Source organism: Leptinotarsa decemlineata, unplaced genomic scaffold (genome assembly GCF_025532065.1).
Source record: "Leptinotarsa decemlineata unplaced genomic scaffold, Ldec_3_MD MMD2_tig00026328_RagTag_RagTag, whole genome shotgun sequence".
Classification (NCBI taxonomy): Eukaryota; Metazoa; Arthropoda; class Insecta; order Coleoptera; family Chrysomelidae; genus Leptinotarsa; species Leptinotarsa decemlineata.
In genome coordinates this window covers 8,928,244-8,942,302 of record NW_027412688.1, presented here as the reverse complement: position 1 = coordinate 8,942,302, position 14,059 = coordinate 8,928,244, and the positions used below count along the sequence as shown (strand labels likewise).

General features: G+C 34.4%; 1 protein-coding gene across 1 annotated transcript in view; it reads right to left on the bottom strand.

The window, feature by feature from the left end:
* LOC111507755 (uncharacterized) overlaps positions 1 to 13,789 on the bottom strand; it is a 734,072-nt gene extending 720,283 nt beyond the window's left edge. Inside the window, 1 exon segment of the mRNA XM_074182765.1 lies at positions 13,229 to 13,789. Within this exon segment, the coding sequence (XP_074038866.1) occupies positions 13,229 to 13,300 (72 nt within the window). The 5' untranslated portion in view covers positions 13,301 to 13,789.
* Positions 13,790 to 14,059: the final 270 nt, after the last annotated feature.

Sequence of the window (14,059 nt, the reverse complement as noted above, 5' to 3'; positions counted from 1 at the left end):
GGGACCACCAGTGGTTCGCGAACCACCGGTTTAGAACCACTGTTCTAGATTATTTGAAATTTTTATGAATATAATCTGAAATTCAAAGTATTCAGATGATTAACAGTTTTTATAATAAAATAGATACGTAGATAATATCTGAATCTGTTTTACTGGTATAAGATTGCATTCACCCACCAATTAAATTTCTAAACTTGACTACTACTGAAATCAATAGTAAAAATGATTTTGCCATCTTTCACAAACCATCCAATACGGACATTTCCATATCTAATTACTCGATACAACCCTATCAAAGTAAAGTAGCAGCGTTTATTAGTAGGCTCCACAAACTATTGAATGTTACACGGTCAGAAAGTAATTTGCAGAGATAACTAAGTTTTATTAAACAAATTTCTGTCAATAACGGTTAGAAGGTAGATATTATCGACTCCATTTTTTCCGAAGAACTACGAAAACTAGTCATTTATCAGGACTTACCAGGTTCAAGAAACGATAATAGGCGTCATAGGTCATTGACATACCTATTTTGGTGAAGACACCAGTTACATCGCTCGTTTTTTTAAAGAAAGACTCAGACATGGCTTACAGAACAAACAAATTTATCGAACATAAAACTTCAGTATCGGATAGATCAGGAGTATATAAGTTGACTTATTACGGTTCTTACTGAAAACTTCAAATTGGCAAAACTAGGAGAACTTTTTCTCGAAGAAATAAAGAGTATAAGGGGTAATTTCGAGAATGTGAAGATCAATTCCATATTCGCAAAACTACTTTTGGCCACGACTATACCGTACTACATTTGAAAGATAATGATTCAAAATAAAATTTGTTGAGATGTTTAGAAATCAATAAATTCTGAAAATTCCCTGAATGACCAAATAGAATTAATTTTTCCCTCTGTTGAATCTGTTTTCTAATGTGGAAATTGGTGATTAGTTTATTACAGACATGCTCATTTAATGAGTTGGTAATTTTTTTAGAGTGTTGAAAGTTCCAATTAGTTCACACCTAAGCTCAGGAAAAATTATTAGTCAACAAGTAGGCGGAAGGTCTTATGATTCATATTGTTATATGAAGCACTAATTATGTAGGATTTAGTCAGTAGGAACACGCCTGAGGGAGCTATTGTGTAGCGAAATATATGTTGCGGTTTTGTAAACTGTTTTCAATGCTGAACAACTTTTCTAAATAACATTTTCCGAGATTTTTCAAAATAAGAATACTCTACTCGTGTCAAAAAATCAAATATTTGAAGGCTCCTCATATACTACGTGTGTTGTACTGTATTTTGTTGGTGCATGTTTAATTTTTGGGGGATGCATGAACTTTTATCAAGAATAACTTTTTGTCGAAAAACCCTTAATAAATAAGTTTCCCATATGGTGCATACTTTGGGGATGACACTGTATAAGCTTGGTCTGCCCTGTATATCAAGGTTAGGGTTTATTAAATGCAGTCATACTTCCTGTTTACAGCTTATAGTTTTTCATTTGGCATGTCCATAAGTCAATATAATCATGCACTTTTTATTCCATCAACAAAAACTCTACAGCAGTGCTTTCATAACATTCATCGCTAGAGTAGATATAGAATTGTAAATTATTCATTAGATGATATTCACGTCAACTTCTTCATTAGAAAACGATATAGCTTCACATCTCAAGAGTTTTTGAGGTTAGGTTATTTATTATGTTCATTGTAGTGTTCATTTTCCGTATGTATAATTCAATTAGTTTTTACCTAGATTTCTCTACTCAATTCATGAAACCGCATTCAGTAATAATACTCATTTTGGATGTAGTAATTAATTGAGGTTTCATAATTTCAATCAAATCAAATGCAGACGTTACCGTTGCATATTAGAAATTGGCATACTAATCGCAAGAGAGATTTTTTGTGTGACTAGTAAAGTCCGCATCATATGGCATTTTTTATTAACAGCTTTATAGATTTTCCGATCGGGATGAAAAGTAACCCAACAATACTTTTATGATCTGATTTGCATTCTCTGTCAATTTTCATTTGACAATAAACGTAGCGTCGGCAAAAGTCGACGAATGCTATGGCCTGTCTAATTTTCAGGATAAAGTAAATTGAAAAATTTTGCTTTTCTCAATTCAAGATTTCCAAAACTGTGGATAAAAACATGCTACATAGAACATTTTCTTTTTTGTAATCCAAGAATGAACTGTTATGTTTGGTATGGATTGTCCATAAAAATAAGCATTGCCTATACAAAAGCGAGTTTTCTATCCCAATTATAACAACATTTCTCTCAATATTCATTTTGGAATCTGGTATTTTCACAAGCAACATGTTTTCCTTGTCATTCATCAGATCAATCGACATTTTTTTAGACTAACCCAATAATTGTTGCTACCTGAAAAAAATAATCCTGAATCATTAGATATATGGTTCATTATTTGCTTCTCCAATGGATTTGTTGATCTGTTCGCTGTTGAAGACTTCTTTACTATAACCAAAACTCTTCCTTTTGAAGAATGCGATAACGTTTAGTAAAGTGGCTATGTTTACGTTTTTCTAAAGTGAAATGGTATATTTCAAGACTCCACAAGGTAGAGAATTTGACAGTTTCAGATTTTTGCGCCAAATATGCCAAAATTTCTTTATATCCATCTATTAACATTTTCGTACCGTGAGTATATTGGAGATTTCGTAAGATACATTTTCAATTCCACTATTGCTGCTGCTTTATATAGTTTATAGGAATGATTGTGAAAGAACCATTGTACAGAAGAAAATTGGAAGACGGAAAGAACTAACAATGGCAATTGATTCAATGAACAAGAAGAAAAACATGTTCTTTGTGGAAACATCAGGTTCCAAAACACATATTGACAAAACTTTTGTTGTGATTGGGCAAGAAAACCTGTTGACTTGCAGGACTCGCCTACGGCTCTCGTAAAAAAAAATAGTACTTTCCGGACTTGTAACCTGCACGTCGTATTGATTTCAATCAGATTGAAGCCTGGCTCCCTTACCCTTTGGACTGATCAAGGCAAAGTTCAAATTTCAACTTTATGATTATTGATCTGACCTGTGTCAGATCGATGAAATAATCCTAAAAATTGTTTGGTAGGATTCAACCAAATACTAGCGAGACGCCCCGGCTCCGTACGTGTGTAACGCTGATACTAATTATACATACAGTGTGTAAAAGCTAAATGGAGTGAATTCATTATACTTTAACATAATCCCGAAACACGTCAAATTTTAATTATAATTCGACATACTTCAATGGGAAAATGCTACCCCTACATTCAACCCCCGTCGAATGACAGGTTCAACCCCCAACTTTTTAAATAGGAAGTATAGGCTTGTGATATATCGTTCGAAAGGTTTATTCATTCTCTATCCGAAAATGTTATCGCTTTCAAGTTTATTGCAACAATTGAAATGAAATAAATTAAAATCATGTGGAATATTATAATAGCAATGTTCGTTTTAGACGGTATCCTTTGAAAAACTGTAAATAATTTTCATGGCAACGTTGGTTTGAAACGCCTTATTAACTTGTTTTGTATGTTACAACATTGGTTGTCAGTATTTTAATTTGAGTTTGAAGTTCGTTAACTTCAAGTCTGACAAATGGTTAGATTAACGGAAATGCATAAAATACCAGTTTTACAAATATTTGGTTGCGGAGATGAAACACGAACACAAGAGAAAGTAGCTCTCCTACTTCATGAGTAATTTCCTAATGTACCGCCCATATCTCAAGGAACAAAAAGCAAAACAAAAAAGAAATTTCGCGAGCTTGGTCATGTGGGAAGATAAAAAAGGCAGCTGCTAATGCAATGAGTGATAAACTCAAATTAGATGTGATACTTGAGGTTGAGGAAAACTTACATACATCGAGTAGACAGGCATCCACTACATTCAATGTTAGCCATACATCGATAGTAAACATATTAAAAAAAAAATAAAATGCATCCCTATAAAATGATACCTACTCAGGAGCTCATGAAAGACGATTTTGATAAAAGAACTTGTTTTTGTGAGCAAATGGATAACAATATCATGCAATAAGAAGACGTTATATTTTCTAATGAGTGAACTCTGTCTCTTAAAGGTCATGCTAATCGGCAAAATTGCCGCTACTAGTCAACGGAAAATACTAACTGGATAAGAGAAAAATACACGCAATACCCACAAAAGGTTAATGCTTAGGTAGGGATTGTAGGAAACCATATCATTGGTTCTTTTTCCATTGAGGACAACTTGAACGGCGATAATTATTTTGCGCTATTTCAAAATGATGTCATTCCAAGTTTAGCAAATTTATATCCTGATCCAGGAAACCCTCAAGTTCCAGTGAATGCGATATGGTTTCAGCAGGATGGAGCACTATCACATCACCAAGTTAATGTCCGGCAATACCCCGGTAAAACATTTCCCTATCGGTGGATAGGGAGGCGAGGATAGATTGAATGGCCAGCACGATCACCTGATCTTTCATCATTAGATTTCATTTTAAAGGGATATGTAAAGATCAATGTGCACAAAGCTGAGCCAACAGATTTGAATGACTTATAAGAACGATTAACGCTTGCGATTAGGTCGGTCACGCCTGATATGTTAAATAATGTTAGATGACAGTTTTACTTGAGATTAGGATGTTGCCAAGACGTTCACGGTGAACATTCCGAACATCTACTTCGTTAACATCCATAGTTCTTTTACGTATTCTACATTTCATTACTTTTTGCATTACATTTTAGTTTTTGAGTATATTTTATCGAATTTCGGTAACCACAGGATTTCAATTATTTTATCTAAATTGTTGCAATAAACTTGAAAGTAATAACAGTTTTGAATAGAGAATGAAGAGACCTTTCAAACGGTATATCACACACCCATACTTCATATTTGAAAAATTGGGGGTTGTACCTGTCATTTGAAGGGGTGTAATTTTTACGTTAAAGAATGTCAAATTATAATTCACATTTGATGTGTTTCGGGATTTTTTTTAAATATGTACAGTAACCGAAATAATGAATTTATTCCATTTGGCTTTTACACACTGTATAAACGCGTGTGATCGCAGCTAATCATAAAGTGCTATTAGATGAAGCGCGCCCTTCAACGCGCTATTTATAGGCACGAGCCGCCGGCCCCCCGGCTGGTACCGCCGCAATCGTTATGTCCCTGCCTTTCAAATCTGTAATATCTTCGAAAATATTAATTTGAATTCCATGGTGCAAAGGGCCATATTGATCTATATCAAATGCACAATGTATTTAAAGTATTTAGGTAATTGGATGAGGAATAATGCTGTATTGCTTAAAATCGCTTCGTAAATAAGTCCTTATTTCTCGAAGATAAAAAATGGTTATTGTGGATTATCCCTGAGAGATAAACTATGTAGTGATTTAACAATCTCATTTTTTTTAACAGTTGTCCCTAACTGATTGAGCTGAAATTCTGCATACACTTATGGTGTGGATGGTAATTCATGTTAAAAGTGATGTCATTCTACATATGTTATAGCAGACCGCATAATATGGTGGACTAGTTTTTTGTGCACCCCTATGATTGGAGTATCACTCGTATCACTCCATATTCCAATTAGGCTGACCGCCCAAGATTGCGGACTGGTTATTTTTATACACACTGTGATACGATACGTCTAATTCAATTTGAAGTCAATGTTTCCTTTTGAAACATGTCTTGGAAAATATTTTTCACTATTGATTCATTTCACTTGCTATTATCAATTTTGCGAATTAATCTTTCAACTGCCAGAATTTTTATATTTGGAAGTGCCAGTATTCACAATTGCAAGTAAAAATTCAGCAGTATTCATCTATTCATATCTATTGTGATACATTTTTTAAATCAGCTTGATAAAAACAAATTATTGACTGCCAGAATTTTTATATTTATATTTATCTATCTATGATCGTTTGTGAATTTATTATAATGAATAATTTTCTTGTTTCACTTGTACTGATTGTGATACATTTTCTAAATCAGCTTTATAAAAACAAATTATTGACTGCCAGAATTCTTATATTTGGAAATGCCAGTGTCCACAATTGCAAGTAAAAAATTCAGCAGTATTCATCTCTATGATCGTTTGTGAATTTATTATAATGAATATGTTTCTTGTTTCAATTGTACTGATTGTGATACATTTTCTAAATCAGCTTTATAAAAACAAATTATTGACTGCCAAAATATTTATATTTGGAAATGCCAGAATCCACAATTGCAAGTAAAAAAATTCAGCAGTATTCATCTATTCATATCTATGATCGTTTGTGAATTTATTTTAATGAATATGTTTCTTGTTTCAATTGTACTTATTGTGATACATTTTCTAAATCAGCTTTATAAAAACAAATTATTGACTGCCAGAATTTTTAAATTTGGAAATGCCAGTATCCACAATTGCAAGTAAAAAATTCAGCAGTATTCATCTATTCATATCTATGATCGTTTGTGAATTTATTTTAATGAATATGTTTCTTGTTTCAATTGTACTCATTGTGATACATTTTCTAAATCAGCTTTATAAAAACAAATTATTGACTGCCAGAATTTTTATATTTGGAAATGCCAGTATCCACAATTGCAAGTAAAAAATTCAGCAGTATTCATCTCTATGATTGTTTGTGAATTTATTATAATAAATATGTTTCTTGTTTCAGTTGTACTGATTGTGATACATTTTCTAAATCAGCTTCATAAAAACAAATTATTGACTCTTTGAAATGATCTTCAACAATTTTTTCAGAAGACTACTCTGTCCATTCATTGAGAATGCTACTACTTTCCACTATATTAAATTTTTTTCTTGTTAGAGATCTAAACAACGTCTTATCGATGAGCAGCTGTCTACAAATCCGTGCAAATCACAACGCCGTAATGATGGCTCTTCAAAGAATATGCCAGTAACCTGTGCATACAAATGCCTCAATTATTCACCAGTAGCAGTACAAATAAATATAGCTACACTGTAGAAAGTAATCATTGAAAGAGTCATTGTTGAAACCTTGAAAGGCGTTATCAGCGATATTTGCATACTTGCCTTTGTATTCAGATAAATTCTGGTACTTTGTTGATATAGCTGAAATATCAATATTTATATTTCGATACGTACCTGTAGATAGTTGAAAAATGAAAAATATATTCGAATTGAAGGGGTTATATTTTTAGGAGTGATTAATTTTTGGGAAAGAAAGTTTGTGGCTTTCTACTACTCCATCTTGATACAAAAAAAGGATGAGGGAATCTTCCAAAGAAAGGAAGGAAGTAATCTGTTTAAAAAAAAAAATGTTTTTCCGTTAACCAGCTGTTGCACCCCTACGAACGACAACCCTCAGAAGTCGAAACTTGTGCGAGCTACGGATTAACGAGGTCTTACCTTTTAACGTGTGATTCCTAAAACGGGTTGGACGATAGCAAGTGAAGATCGATCATTCAGACTAGGGCTTGAACCACGTCGAACCGCTTGGCTACCGACCAATTTGAAAATGAGTAACTCTATACATGGACGTGTAGATCATGCAAAGAAGTTACTTTCAGACACAAACTGAAAGAAAGTCCTCCTGAAACAGCTACTTTCATTTCAAAGAAAAAAAATCTTTCGAAACAAATACTTCTATATGAACACTGAATTATACAGAAGATACTTTTCTCTACTCAAGTTGTATTTCAAACATTCGTTGTGGAATGAAAATCAGATATCATTCACATGAGTTTTACTTTAAATGAATGGTAACAAATTGCACTTAGATGTAACACTGTCATCCTCACTGGTGTACATCGATGTTTCTCCTTAAGACACTTACGCTAAGGCTCTTCAGTACCAAATTGGATAACATTATAGAAAATACACACAATTCATTCATGAATTACGATTTTGAATGTTACGGAATAAAATTGATCTGCTCATGTCACCGATGACATCGTAATGCCATTCATTCACCTATTTGATTTAATCCCAGCCAAGAGGAATTCAAAATCGTAATTCATGAATGATCTGTGTGTATTTTCTATAATGTTCTCCAATTTGGTACTGAAGAGCCTTAGGGCAAGTGTCTTAAGGCAAAACATCGATATATACCAGTGAGGATGACAGTGTTTCATGTAAGTGCAATTTGTTACCAAGTAGCTGTTTCAGGAGGACTTTCTTTCAGTTTGTGTCTGAAAGTTACTTCTTTGCATGATCTACACATCCATGTATAGAGTTACTTATTTTCAAATTGATTACTTCCTTCCTTTCTTTGGAAGATTCCCTCATCCTTTTTTCGTATCAAGATGGAGTAGTAGAAAGCCAAAAACTTTTTTTCCAAAAAATATATCTTTCAACTCTTTTCATATTTCTTATATTTATCTCGTACTGATAGCTGAGAGCAAAAATTTCGTACAGGTCAGGATTGAAATAGAAGATTTCAACCCTGGGGAACGAGTTCGAATCCGCCTTCGCAAATATTTGAAGGTGAATTGATTTTGCTACAATACATGATTCACGGGATTGCGAATTGGTATGATGCTTCTTAGATGGTGTGAGGAGTTATCAACATAGTCTAACCAGAACACGAGGCAAATGACCGAACTTGTTGATGCCTAAGTGAAAAATATCGAGAAGTGTGGAAGATGTATCTGAAAGTTCAGTAATACAGAAAGACAGATAAAGAAGGATGAATAGAATGTGAAGAATAGAGCGAAAGAGGAAGAGATGAAATAAAATGGAAAGAAAAATACAAAGCAAGGAAAAGAGAGAGTAAGTGATACTTGAATGGGTGACGATGACGTTCTGTCTAGTAACAATATCAAATTTAGTGGGTTTGGAGACTGTAAATGAAAGACTGTGAATGCAAAATATATATGTGTTTCTTACAGAGAACACTGTCGTCCTCTATTCCAAAAACTCAAAATTCTACCCTTGCCATTTATTTTCATACTCTATAACATTTTAGAGATTCACAAAAATAATACTTAGTACCTTACAAATGCTGAATTTCATAATTACCCTACTCGAAGAGGTACACACCTGAGGCCTTAATTTTATAGACTGGATCTATCAGCTCGAAATTCACTCAACTTACATCTATACAATAAAATACCAACAGACATTACCGGTCTGAGTTACAACCGTTTCAAGGCTAGAGTTAAGCACTCACTATTAAGGCACTGTTTCTACTCCGTCGACGAATATTTGAATTGTGAGACATTAATATTTCAATATGTTACATGTGTTTTCAATTATTATTTTTTTTCCATAATAATTGATATGTAATCAGCGTGTATAACAATAACTATTGTTCAATAATTGTTATTCTTGTTTGTCTGTTTGACCTGTCACTATTGTACATTTTGTAGTTATTGTGATGAAATAAACATATTCTAGTCATATTCTATTCAATATTTTCCCGTCAATCACTCTCAATGATATGCCGATGTATAAAGTGTTGCTAGTGTGAAGACTCAGTTTTTTCCGATTAATGAATGACTGAAGTAGGTAACAAACTTCGTATTTTTCGTCAACCAATAAGAGCCCATATTTTCATCGTACCACAAATGAAAAGTTCCATTGATAACTTTTCTATTGCCAAATACACAATGACTACGATACTGTATAAGATTGTTTTTATTCTAGGATTCTTATTTATATCTCATATTGAAGTCTGGAAAACAAAAAACAATCCACTTTCGGAATTGTGTTTTCAAGTTCTCAAAACTCAATGTGTATTGATCGTATAAGAATAAATTTTATATTTTGTGGATGAGTCTTTCCTGGGCATTCGGTATTGTTCAACGCAGATTATTTCAAATGACATACTTTTTACAAGTCATAATATTTTTACCGAGAAACCAATTTTGCAGTTCCCATACGCTACCTGTTTCGGTACAAATGAATTTTTCCTGAATAATATCATACTCTTATTTTACATTTTCTTTGGTATTAATGCTTGTATAGGGACATTTGGCTGATATAATGAGTTTATGTAGAATGATGACTCATTTCTTCGACATGTTTCAATAATATATCGTGTTTTTAAAATGATAACATCGAAATACAGATAAAATTCTTAATATTTGCAATCTGGCAACACTGTTCGCAAATCTCATTCTAAACCCTGTTCGATTGTCCCTCGTCATAAACTGTGGATGGAAAGTTGTGGGTAACTTCACACTAATTAAGAATGGGGTTGAAAGGGTTTTACTACAAACTATAAATCATATTCAAATTTTCTGAATCGTTTTCTTCGGCCACATTTTTGGATGTGTTCAAAATCTGTTTTTCCGTTAATCAACTGTCGCCCCCATACGAACGACAACTCTCAGAAGTTTAGAAACTTGTGCGAGCTAAAGACTAACGACGTCTTACCTTTTAACGTGTGATTCCTAACACGGTTGCAGAATCATTCCAGCTTCAACCAGATAAATTCTCTCGAGAAAAATATCTGGTCGAGGCGGGAATCGAATCCACGGTCTTCCGATCGTGAGTTAGGCGCACTACCACCGCGGCCAATTCCACATCATTCAAGCTTCTCAAATCGTTTTTATTTTACTCAGCAGCTCTTGCTAGCCTCAAACATTCGGTCTCTTTAACTGATCATCACATTTTGGTATCGGAGCAGTCATTTCTACTTTCGTTTTCAAACTTGTGTCATATTCAAGAACTCATTGCCTCATTTGCCGATGAGATGCAATTTTTTCGGACTCTCCTTCAATCTCTCCATTGGAGAATTGAGAAAGCTCGTCTTATTTTTCCTACAAAATATTTCAGAGCTAGATAAAAGCTTGCCCCTCATCAATCTCTTCAATTTTGTTTTTTATTAGCGAGCAGTCGAGTTAGATTCTAACAGGTTGTGCTTTGAGTAAAAGCAAGTAGCTTTTAATAGAATTTGGGAAGTTCTTTCCAAATTTACCTGAACTTCCACCTCGTGTTTCGAATGATGTCTGGCTCACTTGAACTATTCTGCGCCTCTTCATTGAAGACACATTCTACAAGATTGTTGGTCCTTCTAAACAGATCAGAACACGAGTTTTTTCAAGGAATTTATCAATCTCAGAGTATATTGAAACACGGACGTTCATACACATACAAGCAATAGTCCAGAGAAAGTCTTATTTTATTTTATAATAGCATTAGAAATTGCTGAGGTGGCTGGAACTTTCATTCAGAAGTTTCTGAGATACTGCTTTTGATATTTGAGCAATGAGAATATGCCAATACCCAGTGCGTTTTAATTTGATACTCAACAAAACAGTGTTTTGGATTGTTGTTCCTTAAGGTAATTCCAAGGCTCCGACTATATACAATATAACTTCAATTTTATGGCTCTCAAAAATCGTAGTAATCGATCAATCTCTCTTGGATACATTTACATCAGAAACGTATCGCAAAAGACTGAATATCCGCACTTGTCTTCTTTCCATTCAGATATTAGATGCCCGAACATGGTGTGAATTCACCAACTAGCAGAAGTTTTTTATATATTGATGACGTCCTGAATGGACATCAGTTCATTTCTAAGAAGGTAAATGTGAAAGAACTGGACAATTTCGCTACTAGCATTGCTCGATTTATTGGATGCCAAGTTGATATATTCCTAAAAGTGGAGGCAGCTTCTCAGGAACTTGAAGCACATTCTATCTATCTCAGCAACTCAAATTAGACCTTCAATGAAATATTACTCAAATTTATGAATCTAGACTTAACCTGATAAGCTATAACATCGCAGTTTAATTTATAAATCCTCATTCAGACATGGACGAATGTCTTGCCTAGGAAATATTATCACTTTTCTTCGATTGCAGAATTCCAAATATGGATAACATATAAAGGTAATACATAATAATTGCATCATTATTGCAATATGTTGGTTCGTAGCTCCTTGTATAATTTTTATCACTAAATAAAAAGTTACTAGTCTATAGTTAGGTAGATTGTATCCCCACTGTTATGAAACCTCATATCGGATGAGTTACTACACATTTTGGACCATAATATATATAAAGTACTGGGCCAAGCAGACGACTCAGTCATCTTAGTCCACATGCAGCAGACCCAGAATATTATGATAAAATAAACCAATTGAAAGGGCAGAACACCAGCCCAACAAAATTAACTATAGTTAATTGAGACATAGGATTTAGGGCTTAAATTTCGAAGTGGAGAGCTATATTTGTTGTAGGAGTAGAAATATCGTGAAGTGATACTGGGTCCTAAGCTGATCTGGAATGAACACCTGGAAAAAAGAAAAGAGAAGGTAGCACTGATGTTGATGAGTCGCACTCATGGAACCTAGACATGATTTATTGACTCTAGACAATGTTTCAGAACTGAAATGGACTACCGCTAGTATAACAGTCCGATTTTGGTGCAGATACTATATTGTTCAAGAATAACGGAAGAAATGCAAACCACAACAAGAACTATATTGGACACATCCAAGACTGTGTTCTTTCACATCTGGTTATAATGGGGGAAAGCAAGAGAGAACCAATCTGGGCCAGAAAATTCACCAAGTTGCGAGAGCCCGGTCAGAACGGAAATTTCGAAATATGTGGGCAAATGGAGCTTCAACATGTTCTCAGACCTCATGACACCGAAATACATATTTGCGAGTAGCTCAGCGGTTAAATCGGAGCTACTTGCTCGGACAACATACATTATTCTTTCTTGCTGAAATGTATGTGATCTTGGCCTGTAGAGATCAATATTTTCACCGACATCCACGTTGGACTTAGGGTTCTGACGAGGGAAAATGTGGCAGTTCTGGATCAGGACTCTCAGGTATCAAAATTAATGAAGACACTGATTAGTGTGGCAGATACGGATCATCAACTCCATAAATAGACTCTGAATCAGTTGTGAGGTCACCAAAATCTTTGGTGCAGAATGAGATTAGGAAATGGGTCTATAAAAAAGAAGAACATTTTCTGCAACGGGTTAGAGAGCCTGCGAGTTCTGTGTAGTATTTTAATAATTCATCAATTGAGAGAACTACGTCAGTCCTATTATATAGTTATCTGAACGAATCGAACTCATCACCCTTCAATAATGTAAGTCAATACCGGCTTCAATTTCGAGGAAAACGTTTCAGATAATAATAATTCTAGAACAACTAGAGTTTGCTATGCTAATATTTATCATCCGAGAATCATATTGGATGAGAGATCACTAGAGATGGTTAGTGAAGTAGAGGAATGATTGAGTACATTTCTACATATCGATACTCACCCCTGAGCCAGTCAGTCCCAAGCGCACCCTGGAATATTTTTTCAAAACAACCCTCCAAAGGACGTAAGCCATGGTTGGTAAATCCACAAAAGTACACGAGTTTTTCTAAGCTCATCCAAATCAGTTGAAGGTCTCTTAATCACATTAACACCTTCAATTACTTAGTTCACACTTCGTAGACAATATTTAGCAAACAAACACATTACACACAGAAGCACTTCAAAAATAACTATGACACAGGTGAATATTGAATATAGTCGATGTTGTGGTTATTCATTTGTTCAAAACAACTTCACAAAAAACAGCTGACTGTTTATTAATTGTTTCTATTGACGTAACTATAAGGCGGGTTTAAACAATTAAGTTTCTGTATTAGAGTTTTGTTGGATCTCAATTGCCCTCACTAAGTAATTGTATTAAGGAGCACAATAGCACATAATCCTGCTAGGAGTAGTTCAATCGAACACCGTAGCAGGAACACCGACAGCAGGAACAGTTTAAATGGATTTGCCGCGCAAAGAGAGGTAGCAGAAGAGCATCTAGTGCACCGCGCGCCAAATGAACGACTGTCGGACTAATCACACGTGCTTTTTCGACTGGTTACGCTTATCGTCGTTCGAGACGAGGAAATTGTAGAAATTGCGTGAAAGACAATGACAGTCAGTATGGTGGATGCGCCTCCACACGATAATAGGGGTTGTTTGTGCATCGTAAATGATTAATGGGATTTAATCTAGGTGTGTCACCCAGCCATGGAAAGTTTCCAAGTTGGTTTTAATTTCCAGTTATCATGCTTTTCATAATTTTCAGGCTACTCTGGTTATAAATGGA